General features: G+C 34.2%; 1 protein-coding gene across 4 annotated transcripts; it reads left to right on the top strand.

The window, feature by feature from the left end:
• Positions 1–102: 102 nt before the first annotated feature.
• On the top strand, positions 103–18,090 carry LOC129799143 (F-box/LRR-repeat protein 2). Of its 4 annotated transcripts, none has more exons than XM_055842814.1 (6): positions 103–402; positions 904–1,024; positions 5,652–5,976; positions 8,909–9,803; positions 14,191–14,286; positions 17,861–18,090. In XM_055842814.1, the coding sequence occupies exons 2-6, from the start codon at positions 932–934 to the stop codon at positions 17,994–17,996; spliced, it is 1,545 nt and encodes a 514-aa protein (XP_055698789.1). In that variant the 5' UTR covers positions 103–402; positions 904–931; the 3' UTR covers positions 17,997–18,090. The 4 variants fall into 4 exon arrangements, with proteins under 4 accessions (XP_055698789.1, XP_055698790.1, XP_055698788.1 ...); XM_055842815.1 differs by having other exon boundaries at positions 152–402; positions 909–1,024; XM_055842813.1 differs by lacking the exons at positions 103–402; positions 904–1,024 and adding an exon at positions 4,910–5,503.
• Positions 18,091–20,176: the final 2,086 nt, after the last annotated feature.

The raw sequence follows: 20,176 nt of genomic DNA on the forward strand, positions 1-20,176 counted from the left end.
TCGTCCAAGTGTGTTCGGAAGTATTCTGGGAAGACGGGGGAGGATATTCTGCAACCAATCCCTGATGAGAAAAACATCAAGCACATGATCTCGCGACAGATGTTCGGGATCTGCGAAGCCAAGAGAGTCATGCCAAGAACACGATGAAAATTTGCAAATTGAAGACGATCTGCTTGTTTTTCGCGAGACGTCGCAGTTTAAATAAATCCGTGCACCCAAATAGCCGGGATTATGCAAAATCCCTGAGCTGCATCGCACTTGGTCAATTGAGTGTCTGTGTCTAGAAGAATTGAAGTGATTCATGGTGAAAAAATTGCCCTTTTCAGCTTGATCATCCCATTTTCAGTGAAAATTCTGCCCATTTTCTTGGATATTTTGTGAAAAATTGATTCAATTTTCAAGGTAATGCAAGAAAAAGTGATCTCCCTTTGAGAATTTTTGTGAATTCCGGAAAGTTTCAGAGGAGCATGAGTGTCTAGTCTAGCTCTAGAGATTTCTGGGAATTTTCTTTAGGCACCCAATTGGGAGAAAGAGAAATGGTGAAGAAAAAAACTCAATTTGAGACAATAAAAATTTTTCTTTTTGTGTAAATAGAGAGCAACTATAAATATCCATGTGCGGGATCAATTCTGTTTTCTTGCCTCGGACTATCTTTTTTTTTTTTCTTTAAATCATCATCAATGATTATTGGTCCCATGCAAATTTATTCATTCCCCAAAAACTTTAATTTCTCTCTCAATATGTGCCATCTGTGTGCTGAGGAATTATTTATTTGTGCAATCTCTAATAGACTTCCTCTTGAGCGAGAGAGAAAGAAACTTGGCACAGACTCCCAAAAGACAAAGCGCCAATGTTACCTGAATCCACAAAAAAGAAAATCAATTTAAATAAATTCTCTTCCAGCGCAGCATAGAGACAGTCGCCCCGAGAGATGGACAACTGGAACGTACTAACTGTCCAGACAGCCTCAACGGCGATCTCGAGTCATGAGTTGAACTCCAGCTTCAGGCGGAAGCATTTGATGGTAAGCGAAGAAAATGATGCAAGTTTTGAGTCGTTAGTACAATGAAAAAAATAAATTCTATTTGGAAGAATTCTTTTAATCAACTTGACTTATTTATTATCCACTCAGGGACCCGGTCCGGTAAATAAAAAAAAAATAGTTTCGTTCTATTCTGTAAATAATCGCATCTCAAATTTATTGTTTCTCAGTCCATGTTGTCGGAACGACTCAAATTCATTGATGTTCTCGTTACATTTTTACTCTCTTTTTTCATTTTTTTTCGCTCATGCCATACTCAACTGGCACAAGGAACATTTTACATCATCTTATTCACTGTATTACCGTGATTCAGGATTTATGGTGCAGCATTTTTTTTTTAGTACATGACTGTTCTCAAGTGATTCTGCTTAATTGACTTTGCCTTATATTGGTTCCTGTCCCGAGTCCCGACCGTTTGGTTGATTTAAAACACGGCGAAGACTGGCGAAAATAGTCGAGGCAGGAACCAACACAAAGACTTAAGAACAACCGTGTGCTAAAAAATATTCAGAAATCAGAAGATTTCCGTATTTGCAATTGCCTAGGGTTTGAGCTACTTAATGATGCTATTCCAATCGAAAATGAAAAGGAAGATCTTACTCCTGAACATTTTTTTAGCACATGGCTGTTCTCATGTGCTTCTGTGTTATCGACTTTTTTTAATATTGCCTCCCGTGCCGACTGTTTGGTTGATTTAGAACACGACGAAGACTGGGAAAAATAGTCGAGACATGAAAAAACACAAAGGAAAATTGATAATGCAGAAACACTTAAGAACAATCGTGTGCTAAAAAAATATTCAGAAATTCAGAAGATTTTCATATTTGTGATTGGCTAGGGTTTGAGCTACTTAATGATGCTATCCCAAATCCCAATCGAAAATGAAAAGGAAGATCTTACTCCTGAACATTTTTTTTAGCACATGGCTGTTCTAATGTGCTTCAGCATAATCAACTATGATTTATATTGATTCTTGTCACGACTGTTTGGTTGATTAAGAACACGGCGAGAACTCGAGAAAATAGTCGAGACAGGGAACACTACAAAGAAAAGTGTATAATGCAGAAGCACTTAAGAACAGTGTGTGCTAAAAATATATTTAGCACACATAGTGATTGGAGAAGGCATGAGGGTACTTCATGGTGCTATTCCAATGAAAAAAACACGTTCTTTAGTACTTTACTGTTCTCAAGTACTAAATCGACTTTTCTTCGTGTTGATTCCTGTCTAGACTGAATTTTCCAGTTCTTTCCGTGTTCTAAAACCATCAAAAAAGTCGTAACAGGAAAGAAAAGACGATACTCAGAAGCACTTGAGAACAGAAAAGTATTTTAAAAAAAACATGTTCGTTTTTCATTGGAATAGCACCATTAAGGATTTATATAGCGCTATTTAAATGAAAAGGGGAAATCTTTCTCCTGAACATTTTTTTTAGTACATGAATGTTATTAAGTGCTCCTGTGTTATAGACTTTGCTTTACATTGATTCATGTCACGACTGTTTGGTTGATTTAGAACACGGCGAGGACTGGAGAAAATAGTCGAGACAGGATCCAACAAAAAGAAAAATCGATTTGCTAAAAAAAAATTCAGAATAAATATTTTGAGGAAGAAAGATTTTCGTATTTGTAATTGGAGAAGGCATGAGGTACTTAATGGTGCTATTCCAATAAAAAATGAACATGTTTTTTATAGTACTTTACTGTTCTCATGTCTCAAGTGCTTCTGCATTATCAACTTTTCTTTGTTTTGCTTCCTGTATCGACTGTTTTTCCCAGTTCTCGTTGTGTTCTGAAACCACTTAATGAGTAGAGACATGAACCAACAAAAAGAAAAGTATCAGAAATACTTGAGAACAGTAAAGTGCTAAAAAAAATATTCAGGAGAAAGGGCTGCTATTTGTTGAAATAACACCACGAGTCATTTTAACACTTATGAATAAAATATTTTAAACCAATCGTATTCTTTGATTAGTCAGAGTTCAAAAGTATTCGAAGCATTCAGAGCTTTACTTAAACTAATCAGGAAACACGAGAGGACTGAAATAGTTTATGAAACTTTGAGAATACCTGCAGATGGGGTAGGTAGTCTGCTTTTGAAGAAAAACTTATGGTTAATAATAAAGAATTTTTACTGCTTGAATTCTACCGAGAGAGTAGTGAATGTACGCTGTAATCACAGCCGCAGTTTCATGCTCCAAAAAAAGGCTAAAAGGAAAAAAAGTTTTTGGCTTACACAAAATGTCGTTGATGTTTGAAAAATTTAAAGAAAAATTTGAATTTTATTCTAAAAGTTCGCGCAAGATTATGAAGGCAGGAGTAGGCTATCAAAGAAGCTTCTCGGTGAAGGATTTAATACTGGGACATAATTATTATGAATCTCGTTACTTTTATTTTCTCGATAACAAAATGAAGACTTATGATGCTATTCCAATGAGAAATGAAAGAGAAAATCGTTCTCCTGGACAGTTTTTTTAGTACAAGGCTGCTCAAGTGCTACTACATAAACGTTTTTCCGTTCTATTGGTTCCTGTCACGACTGTTTGGGGGTTTTGGAACACGACGAAGACTGGGGGACAACAGTCGAGATAGGAACCAACACAAAGAAAAATCGGTAATGCAGAATCAATTGAGAACAGTCATGTGCTAAAAAAAGATTTCAGGACAAACTTTTCCCCTTTTCATTATTCATTGGTATAGCACTATTAAGGTGTTCGAATTTCGAAGTGTCGCGAGTGGCCAAATGTATCTTTGCTTTATTGAAGGGACAGTAAAAGCAAAACGGCTAATTTCATTACAATTCCCCTCATAATCACTGAGTAATTCTTATAATTCTTGCATTATTTTTTAGGAAAATCAATCAAAATTTATTGTTTAATAATTTAGATAATATTGTCGATTAATCTTTGGCTTATTTTGGTCTGTAATGTTGAGAACAATTTTGCTAATTCTAACGAAACTACAGGAACTTTTTGCATACAAACTATATTTAGTGATTGCATAGACGGATATTATTTCGTCCATATACGAAAATACCATTGGATCATTTCTAAAATCGTTTTTTCTACACCGGGAGCCAAAAAGGTTATAGAAAGCGTATTTCTCAACCGAATGGGGTAATTTTGGGCTAGTTGGAAGGGTCTTGGAATTCTTTACAAGTCTGAACTGGTTTCAATCGGTTCTCTGAACCGATTCATAACCGATAAGTAATTTTTATCTAAAAATGAATTGTATTCCTCCTAAATGATTTTGGGTGATCTCTTTTAAGTATCTTTTAAGCATCGAAGTCTCGAGTTCAAGCATTCTGCAAAGCTAGCACGTTTTGTTGCCCGGTTTCAGTGAAGAAAATGCTTTCACTGTGCCTAAAGTTTTTGGCTCGATATTTGAAACTTTTATCTTATTAATTATAATTAGACAACTGAAACAAAAAACTTGAACTTGAGATTTGGCAATATAACTGAAACATTTGTGAGGTAGATTGTTTAGCAGAACAACCTCTTGCGTGATCAACTATTCTCTAGCAACTTGAAGAAATAAAAAAAAAACTAGTTAACTATCGCTATTTGCAACAAGTTTAAAACTATTAATGGTTACGTATGAATGATTTTATTTATACTATTTGTCGATTGATCAATTACGATAAAGTGTAGAAAGGTATAAAAATAAACAGAAAAGATTTATTATAGTTGCGATTACGTCTTTTAATGAATATAATTAGAATTGAAGTCATATTCATCTAGTTTATAAGGCATAAAATGAATATTATGCAGCAAATATGAATGTTTTCTGGTAAGTTCATAAATTAATCATTTCTCACCTGAACTCTATTCATAATACAAAATGGTTCAGGATTCTGTTGCATTCTCATCTGTGATCCCCTTTCTGATGAAGAACCAGAGGATGATCATTGCGAGATGAAGCAGGAAGGAGACCCTTGTGCCAGTTTACTGCATGGAGCGACTTTCTCTCTGTTAAAATTCTGTTTTTCTTCATGTTTTCCTCCCCACTAACTTCCACGAGAGATTTTTCATGTTACTTTTGAGAACGGTTTTTCTCTCTCTCTCTCTCTTTTACAAATTTTCTCTCGGTTTTCATCCATCGAAGAAAAAACCGCGGATTTCCCGCCAATTTTCTCTCATGCCCCCCACAAAGAGCGAGAGATCAATTGGGAAATTTTTGGAGGAGAAGCGCGAAAATCAGCTAAAAATATCCGCCTGAAAAGCTGATTTTCCGAAATTTTTCGTCAATTTTTTTTTATCTTTCCTAACTTCACCATCGTTGCGTGGGAAATTTTCACTGATCGTGCGTGAAAAGAGAGACATTTTCCCGTGAAGATTACTTTTGTGTGCAATTTATTCCACCCAAAATGGATCTTTCGACTGATGTGTGGGGACAAATTGCCCTGGAGGCATCGCAAGTGTACCTCACCGATGGCACTAAGAGAAGCCCATTTGCTGACACGGTACACCATCAGATTTTCCACACACTTCTCAAATTTTCTTCTTCTCTTTTTTTTCACCATTTTCTTTGCTCGTGTTCAAATTGTTCATATTTTCTCTTCGTGGCATTTGATCTGTTTTCCCGTCAGTGATGCCTGTCTTTCTCCGCAGACGATTGAGAAACTCCCGGACAAGGTTCTGCTGAACATCTTCTCCTACCTCAGTCATCTGGAGATCTGTCGCATGGCCAGAGTCTGTCGACGGTGGCGTCAAGTGGCTTACGATACGCGTCTATGGAAGAATGTCTCTCTGCGTCCGGAAGTGTCCGGATTGCATGTGGGATCACTTGAATCTCTACTGGGACTGATTTCTGTGAGATTTGGACCATCTTTGCGATACATCGAACTGCCCATTGAACTGATTACTCACACTGTTCTGCATGAACTTGCCGCAAAGTGTCCTAATCTTACTCACATGCTCCTGGATTTCTCAACTGGTGAGTTTCTTTTCTTTTTTTTTTTTGGGAAACAGAATTCCGATCTCCAATCATTATCATTCGCATTTCAGTTCTCAAAGGTCTCAAAAATGTAAATAAGAAATAATTTTCCTTATTTTTCAAAATCTAAAGGATAATTTGCCCTTAATATCCAATCCTAAACAATAATTTCCTCAAAAATCTTTCTTAATATGGAATTAGACGAATTAACCCTTTAAGGACGATTGGAACACCGGTGTCCCATAAAGAAAATAATTTTTCCTGACTACCTAAAGTTACTTTTTCCTTATTTTTGTACGTTTTTGCAAAGTAGAAGGTTGAATGAATCTAGAATATTTTTTTCAAGTTTCCATCTATTTGTTATATATAAGTGTACCAAATTTCGGCATAGTTGCATGCAAGCGTCAAAGTCTCAAGTTTGAAATGTAATATTTTAAATTTAAATTGATTTTTTTTATTCTTTCTTCTGAAAAAGTGTTGCATGGAACCTTGTAAAGAGTTTACCGTCTTTATTTTCTCTAAAATCATTCTTAATACATTTTAAAATGAATAAAAATGTAGATATAGCTTTGGTACCCTATTTCGGCCACCTTCATTCTCATAGTTCCTTGCCCTTCGGGAATTCTTCCAATATATTTTTCACGTCATCTCGTTTGTCGTAGCTACATTTTTTGTTATTCTTTTGCATTGTATAATCTTTAGAGTACGTAAAATCTAAGAGTTCAGGGAAATTCGAGGAACAAAAAGGGTGGTCGAAATTGCAAGCTGGCCGGAATTAGGCACACTTACCCTAGTAAATTTTTTAGACTGACGAATGACGAATTTTTACGGAGTTATCACACTTGCATATTAAAATTTTAACGTGATTCACATTAATTGTCGCTTGTGAGCATCCAAATGTGTTATTTGTGTCTTTGAGTCACTTAATATTTGGGATTTTTCTATTTATTGATAAAGAAGTGGACTTGGCCTGCAAAAATAAGTTCAAATTTATCTAAAGTATAAATATTTTTCACATTAAAAAATTAAAGAGAAAATCGCATTAATTTTTCGCATCAATGCTATAAATCAATTTATCAAATTTTGCGGGCCAAGTCTACCTTTTTATCAACAAATAGATCAAATTTTGAATATAAAATGATTCAAACACACAAATTACACATTTGGACTCTCACCAGCGACAATTAATGTGAATTATATTAAAATTTTTATGTGCAAGTGTGATAACACAGTTAAATTCTCATAATGAAAATTAATTTTAGTTATTGCTGAAATTCGACATGGGAACAAAGCTTAGGGAAGACTCTTTAACTAGCATATCACCCCAACACCCACCTGACTGATAGTCCCAATATAGAAAGAATTCCTTCGCACAAATTGTTATTAATCTACTGAATTGCATATTAGTACAACTTCTGTAGACAATAAATCGAGAAGCAACTCCAAAACCTTGATTACAATATCAAAAAAAAAAATATCACTAATGCCAATTAGATTATACAATGAGGATATCGCTCCTAGGAAATTACAAGGGGCCAACTCACTTTTTGGCGATTTTAAGGTTTTAATGCACTCAGACAGAGAATTTAATAAAATTTCAGATGATATGAGTCAATAAATTTCGATATTAGAAAAGTTTTTCAAAATTTTACTCTTTATGATTGCTTGCACGGTTTTTTTTTTTTGAAGTCAAGGGGCACAAAATAGATTTATCGTTCAAATTTTTGTGAAACAAGGGACTAACTCAAGCAAGTTAACCCCGTGTCATTCTAATTTTATAAAAATTTGCGCATCATTTAGAATGACAAAGAGCTAACTCATAAAAAAACATATTTTAAAAGGTAAAAATATGTATTTTTTGATGTTTATAATAATGCTCATACAAATAGAAAAGAATTAAATTGTTTTTATTAACATACTTAATTGAGATAATTATTTATATAAAGTTGAATCTTTCATGCTGTCTCCTGAAAAATGGCTCAGATTGAGTTGGCCCCTTGTAATTTCCAAGGAGCGATATGTTTCTATCTTTCACGTATCAACAGATCTTAATGAGGTGAAAAATTAAATATAAAAAATCTGGAAAATGGTTGTTAACGTTGTTACTTATTCATTTTTTTTTTCATTCAATCACGCTCGATCAAAAAGTTCTTCGTGAGGATTGTTGAAAATACCTCTTCTCAGAAAGGAGTTATAAAGTAAAATGTTCTCCTTTTGTATGGGGGCTACAGGAATGGAGGGTGGGGGGAGGGGGCGTTATCCATGGCTAAAAAGTTTAATTAATACACTGACCCTATATCGAATTTCATCAAGATCGCTTTAGCAGTTCTTGCGTAATTTGTTGTCAAAATAGTGATTTATCGGAAAGATAGAGGCTTTTTTACAAGGACTGCCAGCGTTTATCGTTCTGGGTTCCGAGAATTTTTTAATCTTATACCTGTATCTGCAAAATGCGCCTACTCTCATCTCTGGAGAAAGATGAATTGGTGCCCATATATACTTTTGACCATTCTTCCTTCTAAGAAATAGTTTTTATGCTCTAGAATTTTTCCTCCATAGTTTAGTAGAACATTGGTCCCAGAACTAAAGTTGTTACCTATACCAGTGTCTATCCATTGAAATAGGTCCGGTTCGTGGCGATTCCGGGACCGGATTTGACCATTCTCCTTTAATGATTTTGGGCTTTTTAAGAAGCTCATAAGATTCAACAAAGTACCCGTTCAAGCCAGAAAAAGGCACTTTCTTGGGTGAAAATGCTATTCGGATTAGCTCAATTTTAGCGTTATTAGGTTTATGCTGTTTTTTTATTATGATATTTTGAATTAAAAGCCATGAAACTGGCTTGATGGATGTGTTACAGTCCGTACGGTCCGTACAGTTTAATACTGTTTTCTCCTTAAAACCCTTAATTAACCTATGTAATCTTCCTCAGCCATGCAACTTCACGATTTCAGTGAAATGCAGGCCTTTCCCACAAAACTGCGCTACATGTGCATCTGCCTTTCGGAGGTGATCTTCATGGAGGGCTTCATGCGTAAGATCTACAACTTTATCAATGGCCTGGAAGTGCTCCATCTTCTGGGCACGTACGAAAAGTGCGAAGAAGAGGAAGAAGAAATCTACGAAGTAATCAACGTTCACAAACTCAAATCCGCCACCCCAAATCTCCGCGTCATCAATCTCTACGGAATTAATTTTGTGGACGATTCCCACATCGATGCCTTCAGCTCCAATTGCATCCAACTCGAGTGCCTGGCCGTGAACTATTGCAATAAAGTCACGGGATCCACCCTAAAGACTCTCATTCAACGTTCTAAGCGCCTCACGTGCCTCCTGATGAACGGAACAAATCTCAAGTCTGAGTATCTCCTGCAAGTGGAGTGGGATAAGTGTGCTCTTCAGGAGCTTGATATTACGGCCACGGATCTCAGCACTGAAGCCCTGATTGATCTCCTGGCGAGGATTCCAACACTACGCTTTCTCAGTGCTGGACAGATCAATGGGTTCAATGATTCTGTGCTGAAAGCTTGGATGGAAGCTGGCAACACAAAATCCTTGATAGCCTTGAATCTCGACGCTTCGGACAATCTCTCGGATGAGGCTCTCCTGAAATTCCTTACGCGCTACGGAGGGCAACTTCATGCATTGGTTCTCTCAGGAATGCCCCATATCACCGATCAACTTTGGATGAGCGTCCTGCCCATCCTTACAAATGCCCGGATCCTCGTCATGGGCACCACGGAGCGCCTCTCCGTGAACATTCACGTGGATCAGCTAATGGACGCAATCGCTTCCTACTGCTCTAAATTGGAACGTCTAGAGCTCAAGTGAGTGCAAGTAGACTAAGTAAAGTAGGATAGGGATCATGACTTGCTCCCTTTATTTTGAAAACCTCCCTTATTTTGTTCCTAATATTCCAGCTTCTCCAACAGACTCTAACTTTAGCTAAGCTTGACCTTTGAACTTTCTGACGAACATTCACATTCTCCCTCCGTATTTTACTTATGATAAGCCATGATAATGAAAACTCTCGCAAAATGCTACAATACAATCTTCTGGTACAACATAAGTTCATAAAACCGTCGTTAGGAGCGCCAGTATCGAAACAAATTTTCCAAAGTTTCTGAATTATGTAGCTATCGCTTCTCGGCCTAACGGCTAAGATCAAAGTGTGAATTATGTAGCTCCGCTTCTTTTTTATGAATACACATAAAATTTTAGTATGATATAACTAAATCTTATATCATTAACACATAAAAAACTGTTCCTTTGACTTACCTAAACCGAGTTATGAGAAAAGAAAGTTCGAAAACTGACCGGTTTGAATTTCCTTATTCAATGAACTATTTTTTTTTCAAAATTTTTGTTTATTTTTATGCTTCAGCATAAATTTTCAAGTGAATTTAAGCTGAATTTAATAACAACTGGCGCAAATGAAAGGTTTTCGAGATATTACAACTTTCTAGAACATCTGAACTTTGTAGTTCCAACGCTAGGGGCACCACAATCAAAAGCCAATATCCATATCCTCAATTAACTCGACTCCCACTTAACTGTTTTCAGTCAATGTATACTAGAAATACTTGAAATAGAATTTTCATATTTTGGAATTACAGTAGACTCTCTCAAATTCGGGCATATGGGACCGAAATGTCAGCCGAATTAGACAGAAATTCGGGCGACAAAGTTTTTGAAATGCAACGATTTTTTATTCATGTGCATATAGATATTGAGTTTACACACTCATATATAACGTAAATTGCATGAAAATCCCTCAATAATGCAAAATCACATCAAAACTAAGACAAATCATGCCAAATTTGAGCACATTTGATTCAATTGATAATCATAATCAAACTTGAAAAATGACAACAAACTTTTTTCAAATGTTACCGCTGCCTGAATTAAAAAGTAGCCCGATCTTAAAAGAGCCGAATTTGCGAGAGTCTACTGTAATCCCTTATGGTGTCTACACACTAGAAGCAACTTTCATCAAAAATTGCCTTTTTTAAAAAAAAATCTGACATTTCTGCCTACAAGGATAGCGGAAATTTTCTTTAAAAATGCATTTTTTAAAGAAATTTCTTATACACAGTCAAAAAATGTGCAAAATTTTACTACTATAATAGTGCAAAATAGACCATTTTAGTTGTTTAATTTAAAAATGTTTAAAAAATGCACAATAATTTGGTAATTTATTGTCACGTGATTGAAAATTACCACTATTATAGTTAAAAAATTATCAACAAAGTTGTTTAATTTGAACATGTGTAAAATTTTAACATTATATTATATTAGTGTGAAATCGGATAAATTAATTATTTAATTGTGGTCTGCGTAAAATTTCTCACTATAATAGTCATAAAAAATTTCCACCAATGTTTTGTAATTTAAAATTTGTGTAATTTGTGTATTTCAACCAAACTTATTGAATTTTTAAACAAAAGTTGTGTAAAAATTGTTGAATTTTCATTTAAGACATATACTTCAGTCGAGATGCTTTTCATTGGGCAAAAGTTATATAGAACATCAAATATTTATATGCATAATAAGTATATCGTGGAGATCCGGGCATCAGATGTAATTATCTCGCATTAGGGAGGATCTATCTAAGTAACTATCCAAGACTGTAAATTGATAACCATAATTGAAATCAGGAAATACAATGAAGGAAAATATAATCAAAATCAGCGCGATGTTAAACTTTCAAAAAATGCTAAATGACGTACAAACAAAATGTATTGTAATCTCTGCCAGGCTATTTTTTCAAATGTTTGCGAGACTAAACTAACTAAAAATCCATTCCAGATAGCAATTCGAATATCAATTGCCCAGAAATAAATCATCCGAAATCACTCAATTTGCGTATGATATGTAATGCTATAGTAAGGAATGGGTTGACAAAATTTAATGATTTTCATGAGCAACATGAAAAAAATGAAATGGAAAACAATGAATAATTTCTTGTTCCTGGGTCCCTAAACGAAGATCTCTAAGAAATTAGTAGATGTATATATCATGAACTTTATTTTATGTCAGTCGCGGTATATTCTAAAACGTTGTGTTAATGTCAAAAAATTATTTGTGGAGCAAGATTCTCGTAAACTATAAAAAGTCTCTTAAAATAAAGAAGTTTTTCGTGATATTCAGTGATCTTAGCTTCTTTTTTCAAAAAGAATATTTTTGTGAAGCAGATAGAACATCCTACGCAACATTTTCGTAGATTCAAAGAAGTATATTTAATTATTTATGAGAAAAATCCGGAAAAGTTTAGGCAAAAAGTAGAAACAGTGTCGGCCATAAGTTTCTTGACAAAGCTATGTTCGAGAAATTAGCTGGAAAAAATTATAGAAAAATAACTTTTTAAAATGTTTCTTTTTACAAATGAGTTGCTTATAATCCCTAGATCTTATGTATGTATTTTAAAATGTTTTATTTAATTTTATTTCATATCAAAAATAATTGTTTTCCCAAAGTTGAGCATTTTTCATAGGCCAAAAGTTTCTTGACACGTTTGTCAAGAAACTTACTTATTTATATGAATAAATTGACCATTGCGAGCATTAGAAGTATGCAAACCTACGATTTGCCTCCCAAATGACATAACTTCATAATATAACTGGATTAAAAGAAGTTAGTTGCACGTATTTGACCATTTTAAGCAAGTTTTATAAATGTATCGAGAAACTTTTGGTCGATGAAAAATGATCAACTTTGGGAAAACAATTATTTTTGATATGAAATAAAATTAATTAAAACTTTTTAAAATACATACATAAGATCTAGGGATTATAAGCAACTCATTTGTAAAAAGAAAAATTTTAAAAAGTTATTTTTTCTATAATTTTTTCCAGCTGATTTCTCGTCAAGAAACTTGTGGCGGTCACTGTATCCGAGAAGCTTGACCTGATGGACCATAAGTTTCTTCAGGAAAAAATGTCCAAGAGACACCAAGTCCCAAGAAAGTACTCATCGATTTCCATCTCCATTTTTATTTTAATCTATTTAAATCCTCGATATTTTTGTTTAAGGCTCCTGCACACCTTTTAGATCAGGAAAATTTCGTAAAGTCAAAACTCACATCCCTTTCTTTTTTAAAAGCTTTGCATATGTCTATCTTATACTGTTTCGCACTCTTCTTCTTCTTTTGAACATCACAACAAATTAAATTCAGCTCATTCGAATTTCGAGACCGAAAGAGTGGGATAGAGTTATGCAAATCTTTTGAGAAAGAAAGGGAAGAATTTTGATTTTATGAAATTATACCGAGCTAAAAGGTGTGCCGAAGGCATTAAAAAAGAAATTTGCATTATTTCTCGAATTTGGCTTGAAAATACTGCATAATTTTTTTCCAATTTGAAACTTTAAATCGAATTTGCATAGATTCAAAGTTGCCGCTCATTCAGAATCTCTTCTACAATAAGCTGATCTAGGCTTACCATTCTGTTTGATTTTTCATCTGCGATGCGATGCCTTTCTTTTGCTAAAAGCACTCTTGCACTTGCTATTTTACTTGTTGAAAGTGAACAAATTCCGGATTTTTTTATTAGAAAATGAAACCTGTTTAAAAATTTGACATTTACTTTTCAATTTTACAATTTCTTTAATGGAATTTGATTTTTTAGATACTGTGATTCGCACTGTATATGATTATAAGACAAGATTTGAAGGACATCATGTGCGATTTTTACTGAACATGACTAGACAAAAAGTGAATAATCTTTTTCCATTGATTTCTTTAACCATTCACAGTCTAGACTTGCCGTTTAACATAAAAAAATATAACATTTATAATAAATAGGGCTATTTCATGTCACTTTCCCACACTGAATTAGAGCATAAAGTAAAACAAAATAAAATAAACAATCGACTAATTAATAAATTTCCTCCTGCGTTGAAAATAGAATTGAATTTTCCAGCCAATTATCAAAATTCCACTCTCAATTATCTCTGAATCCCCTCCCGAATTAGATATACAGAAATTGTTTCTGGCCTTTTTTGCACTGCAAGCGCGAAATCTCATTGGAAATTCTAATGAAGCTCGCAATGGTGAAGCTAGAACAACTGAAATGAGTTCAGCAGGAGGCTTCTTTTGCATTTTTCTCACACTCATCTATTATGCACTTTTTCACCCAAATTCCAAAGCACAAAAAAAAAGTCTTGCACTTTGCGGAAGGGATACTGTGTTAATGGATTTATTATTTCCTCTTGCAGATGGGATCCGGACAATTTGAGATTCTCAGACAAGAGTCAGAAGGCAATTGATTTGCTGCGAGTAAAATGCTTGAAATTGCGATGCATGGTTCTCAGGTAAGAGGGATCTTGGGATGGGATAATATCTTCATCATTAGGGGTGAGTCATATAGAAAACGAGTGCCAATTTATTGAGAAATGTTTCGTAGAAATTCTAAAAAATATCTGAAAGATATAAAAAAGGCGAGAATCCTACCTGGAAAACCTGGGAATCTTAAATAAAAAATAACTAAATCCGAGAAAACTTCGAAAACTTCGCTAAATTGAAAGAATGTTTCACGAAACTTAAGAAAAATGTGGAAAAGTTCTGCAAAACATAATAAAACTGTGAAAAATGCTTCACGAAACTCAAGAAATCTATATAATTTTCGATAAAACGGCAAAAACCTTTGACAAATGTTTCGTAAGATCAGAGAAACCGTGAATAAGTTTCACTAAACCCGAGAAAACTTTGAAGAAACTGATAAACCCGAGAAATTTTTAAAGATATTTCATTGAAATCTGTAACATTTCTTCAAGGTTTATCGAAATTAAAGAAACTCTCAGAAGGCTTTCATCGTAAATCGACGATAAACCTTTTTTCTAAAAAGAGTATTTCGGGAAATCCGAGAAACTTTGAAAAATGTTCACGATACACATCGCGTCGTAAATTGTTGATAAAACTTGAAAAATTTGTGAGAGCAAAAAAACTTTTAAAAAATTTTCATGGATCCTTAGAAACATTGAAAGATGTTTCCTTGAAATCGAAAAGCTTTCTGTAAGTTTCATGAAATATGAAAAATTTTCAGTAGGTTTGGTGAAATCACAGAAATATCACAGAAGATTTCACATATCGTGAAATCACGTGAAATCACAGAAGGCATTCGCAAAACCTTCTGGTTTTTTTTCAAAATTGATGATAAATCTTTTTAAGAACTATTTCCTTTTCGCAAGATCCAATAAACTTCGAGAAATCTTCCATGAAACTCAATAAACTTTTAAAAGTTCCCGCGATAAATTTTGATAAAGCGTATGTTGCATCGACCTTTGTCGTATCGGCATTTTTTTATGTCAGTATTTCATGCAAGAGGCGACGACGTCTAAGAACCGACGAAACATTGAAAAATGTTTCGTTATGCGAAAAACCATAAGCTTTCGGCAGGTTTTATTAAATCTGAAAGTTTTCTTAAGGTTCCGCGAAGTCACAAAGATCTTGAAAACATTTCGTGAGCTCTGAAGCTTCACTGAAACCTTCAGAAGGTTTTCCCAAAAATCTAAAATAAATCTCTTAAAGAAACGTTTCGCGAGATCCAAATTTCTTCCAAGAAATGTTTTTCGAAACCCAAAAAACCTTCAGAAGGTTTCGTGAAATCCGAGAAACATTGCAAAGTTTCACTAAACCGGAGAAACCTTCGCCAGCTTTTACCAAATCTGAAAAATATTCCGGAGTCTTCCGCGCGAAATTACAGAAACCTTGAAAGTATTTCACGACATCTGTAAGACCTTCAGGTTTTTTTTTAAAAATTATCAAAACTTGTTGAAGAATCGTTTCACGAGATTCAAAAAACTTTAAGCAATATTTCACGAAACCCAAGAAAGAAACTTTGTTAAGTTTCGTCCTTAAAGTTTGAGAAGTGTTTCGTGCGAACCAAAAAACTTTGGAAAAAATACTAAATAAAAGAAAAATTAAGAGAAATATTTCACAAAACACGAGAAATTTGCAAAAGCATAAGCAAAAACTAACATTGAACCTTAAGAAATATTTCACGAAATCCCAAAAATCTGAAGTTTCTAAATCCGAGAAACTTTGAAGAAATAATCAGGAAGATAATATTTGAAGAAATAATCACGAAATTCAATAATTTGCAGAAACACAAGGAAAAAACTTATGATAAACCTTAAGAAATCTTTTGCAAGACCCGAGGAACCTTAAAACTGTTTCTCTAAAGTACGAGAAATATTAAATAAAATTACTAAATACGAAAAGTTAAAAGAAAGGCCGTCGCGAAACTCGATAAAGAATATATAAAGAGAAATGTATGGGAGCTGGTCCAACCCTTCGCCAGAGATAGGAGTAGGCCCATTTGTAGGGATTGGTGTATGACTTAAAAATTGCCGAGACCCAAGTCAAAAAGAACTGTCAGTCCTTGAGAAATTAACGATATCCTTCTGAAAATTCACAAGTTTGACATATTATTTCTTGAAAACGGCTTAAGCGATCTTAATGAAATTCTAAGCTTTAAATATATATTTTTAGATTTTACTTTTGACTGCTCTATCTGGTGGCTCCCATACAAACTAATCGCGTTTTAAAGCCTTCGAACATTACAGAACAATAAAATGAAGAAAAAAATTGTATGACGGGAAACCATTGGTAATTTGGAAGTCCTTGGAGTGTCTTTAACATATCTCTCGAAGAAACTTATAGTCCGTCGCGTCAGGTTTCTGTGATATCTTAAAATAAAAGTTCTTAAAAAATAGATAGAATTATTTTTACGAAACTTGCTTTTTTCTCGATAACGGTATATCGTAAGTTGTCAGTGCCAAAGAACTATTTATAAAGGAGAACTCAAGAAATATTTTTCTAGAAGAAACCATACTACTATATCTCCATTTTCCTTGTAGTTATCCAGATTTTCCTCAAATATCCTCGAATGTCCTTTAATTCTATTAAAAACATTCTGTCCTTTTGTGTCCTTAAAAGTAATATTCTCCACAAAAAGGTGCTAGGGTTGCTGAAGATCTAAGGGTTGAAAAGGTACCGTTACAAAAGGAATTTTAACAAAAGGCTCAGAGTATAATGGCTAAATTAAAATATTTTTACTCTAAAATTATTATTCAATGTTTTTGAATAACGGTAACTTTTAGGACCATGTGATCTTCAGAGGCTAATTTTTTTTCTTTCAAGGAGAATATTTACTGATCAGACATTTCCCTACATACAATTCTTTTTTATGATTTGAAGAATATTCAAGGATTTATTAGGTAAATCTGGAAATTGCAGAGAAAATGAAGAGATAAAGATATAGTTTGTTCTAGAAAAATCTTCTTTGAGTCCTTCTTTACAAATTGTTCTTTGAAATGACCAACATAAGATAAACTGTTATTTTATAAAAGGAGTTTAGTAAATAAAATTCGTCACTTTTCTTAATTATATGTTTTATGCTCTAGTGCTTTTTCTACATACTTTTGGGGTTGGTTCCGGAACAAAAGTTGTTACCTTTGACAATACCTATTCGATCGCATAGGTCTCATTCGTGGCGATAGGTTGGACCATTTTGCCCATTGTCCTTTGCAGAAGTATGAGCATAAACCGATGATAAACCTATAAGAAATGGCCTGAGGGGACCCGAGAAACCTCAAAAACCTTACTAAATGAAAATTTATGGGAAATGTTTCACGAAACCTGAAAAATTCTTAGAATGATTTGCAAAAAAACCAACGAAAAATCTCAAAAAATGTTTTACGCGGCCTGAGAAACCCTGAAACTTTGAAAAATGTTTCACACAACTTGAAACATCCTCATGAAACTATAGAGGTTTCATGAAACATCTTCAGAAACTTTTTCGACAATAAATTGTCAATGAAATCTTGAAAATAGTCACCCCTTATTTGAATTTGAAGATTGTAATTTTGGAATTATTTGTGGCAGCGATGGACGCTACTATGAGACAGTGAAGGCAAACTTTGAGCGAGCTGATCGGACAACTGTGGTGAGAACAACAACATGCTGCCAGGTTTCGGCTTATCACCTCCTCAGCAACTACAATGACTTGGTATTCAATTGATGAGCCATGCGATAGAGAGGACAGCAGATTTGTTAATTTGTTTTTCTTTGTTGAACAAATAGAAATAAATTTGAATTTGTTTTTTTTTCTCAGATGCTCCTGGACATTAATTTAATTTATTTCATCCTTTTCATTCTTTGCTGTTCAGAGGATTTGTTTTCACTTTTTTTTCTTTTTCATTTATATAATAATATTCAATATAAATATACACCTAGTAAAAATATATTTTTTTATTTACACCACACGGCTGTGTAACAATCCGCCTTGCACTTGAATTTATCCGTTCTGTTACGCTTAAGCCATTTTTTTTCTAATCTATCGTATCTATTGACTTTTTTTTCTTACCAATTCATCACCATTTTTTTCACTTAAATTTCTTTTACTCTCCGCCTTCGTCTATCGATGTTTTTTTTTGTTGCATTTTCTATTCTTCGATAGAGGTCAATGAAAAGTAAAATTTAGGCATAACTCTTCAAATGAGCATTTTTCTTGAAAATCTTTTTTTTTTCAAGGAGGTAAAATTCAGCTCACTGTATAAATTTCACGAAGAAATAATTTTAGGCCACGCCTCCAATAGGAATGATGGATATTTTTAATTGGAGTTTTTGAATTTTTAATATGTAGGGCAATCCATGGCAGATAAGCCAGCAAATTAGCTTTTTCTTTGCATTGTAATTTATGAAAATAATGTTTGAATCAGACTGATAAGTATTTGAACGATTAGGGAGGGAAGTGTTTGCACTGAATAAATAGTAATTTGTTCAACATTCCTTGTTTTAGGCAAACTATATCGTCTTACTGTCTAATTCTACTCCTGGAGCTCACTCTGCTCCTTTTTCCTTTGAGTTACTACAAAATCAGTTGAGCAAGTTCAGATTGATATTATTCCAATAGACCCCTGTCACTACAAATTAGACCACGCCCCTAATTGGATTTGTACAACGAACGGAAAATGTATTAAATTTCACAGAAGTTTTTCGAAAACTGTGGCTTTTATAGCACTGTCAAAAAAACATTCCATAAACAAAAACCAAGGACTTTGGGTCATAAAAATCCAAACAAATGGGCGGGGTTTCAGGAGGAAATGTATTACTTTTCTTTAAGAATCCTGAAAGACTGGAGATAATAATCAGAAGCTTCAGTTGGGAAGAATTTTTAAAAAACTGGACAGTCAACTTTAGCTAAATTTCCGTAATGACCGCAAAAATTCAATTTGGAAAAATATCCCCGAAAATATCGCTAGAATTCCAGTGATGTTTCCATTTGGAGTAGCGAAAAATTTCCAATTGGACAAGGTTTTGAATTAGCTTAATTTACCCAACCTATTATTCCTCAAATATCGATAGGAAAAAAGTGGAATTATTCTTTCTGAAAAATTTCATGGATAGGGAAAAGTGCCCATGTTAGTACGGTACCAAGCTTCGTAATGACTAATTTTTTCTTATGTTTCTGAATAAATGTGGTTCCATTTAGTCATTACGAAGCTTGGGATCGCACGAAGTATGGGTACTTTCCCCTACTGGCAGACACTACCAATCCGATTTTATGCAGAATTTCACAACCGTTCCAAGAACACAATCCTCTCGTTCAGTAATAATAACCTTCCCGATTTGAGAGCTCTCTCCGGTTGAGGTTTTTCCTATACCGATTCGAAGGTATATCAGAGAGAACTTACCTAAAAACCCGTTGGAATTTCGAACATTTAAACTGACGAGTTACACAAAAATGAGCAAGTTCATCCAAAAGGACATTTCTTTGAATGAAAGTGCAATTAGGACGTTCTACTATCCTTAAATTCCACAAAACTACACAAAAATTCACTTTTTGCAACAAAAGCTTGCACACTGTTGCTGACATTGTTGACGATTGAAGTGTCAAGAATATCGAAATTCGAAATAGCAGAACAATCAGCGCTAAAGTGGCGAGTATGTGAACTTGCACTTTAGACTTTCGGTTGATTTTCGAATAGGTTTGGCTTGGCTTTGGAGTAGCTTTGTCTCTTCGATAGGTTATTACTGAACGGAGCCAATGTGGACATTTAGCGGTCAAATTCGTGGATTATGCAGTGGAATTTCCACAGCGTGACAACATCAAGTTTTTTCCTTCGTCCTTTAATTATTGGAAAATGACTTTGAATTCTCTTGAGCATTTAAATTAGAAGGAGCGTGGCTTGTTTTTTG

Source organism: Phlebotomus papatasi, chromosome 1 (genome assembly GCF_024763615.1).
Source record: "Phlebotomus papatasi isolate M1 chromosome 1, Ppap_2.1, whole genome shotgun sequence".
NCBI lineage: Eukaryota > Metazoa > Arthropoda > Insecta > Diptera > Psychodidae > Phlebotomus > Phlebotomus papatasi.

What these genes read in the sequence shown, in the direction of transcription:
- LOC129799143 (XM_055842812.1), top strand. Translation starts at nt 5,472, where the DNA reads ATGGCACTAAGAGAAGCCCATTTGCTGACACGGTACACCATCAGATTT. An exon ending in GCTCCTGGATTTCTCAACTG is followed by an intron (nt 5,977 to 8,908) that starts GTGAGTTTCTTT and finishes AATCTTCCTCAG; the next exon opens with CCATGCAACTTCACGATTTC. An exon ending in TTGGAACGTCTAGAGCTCAA is followed by an intron (nt 9,804 to 14,190) that starts GTGAGTGCAAGT and finishes TTCCTCTTGCAG; the next exon opens with ATGGGATCCGGACAATTTGA.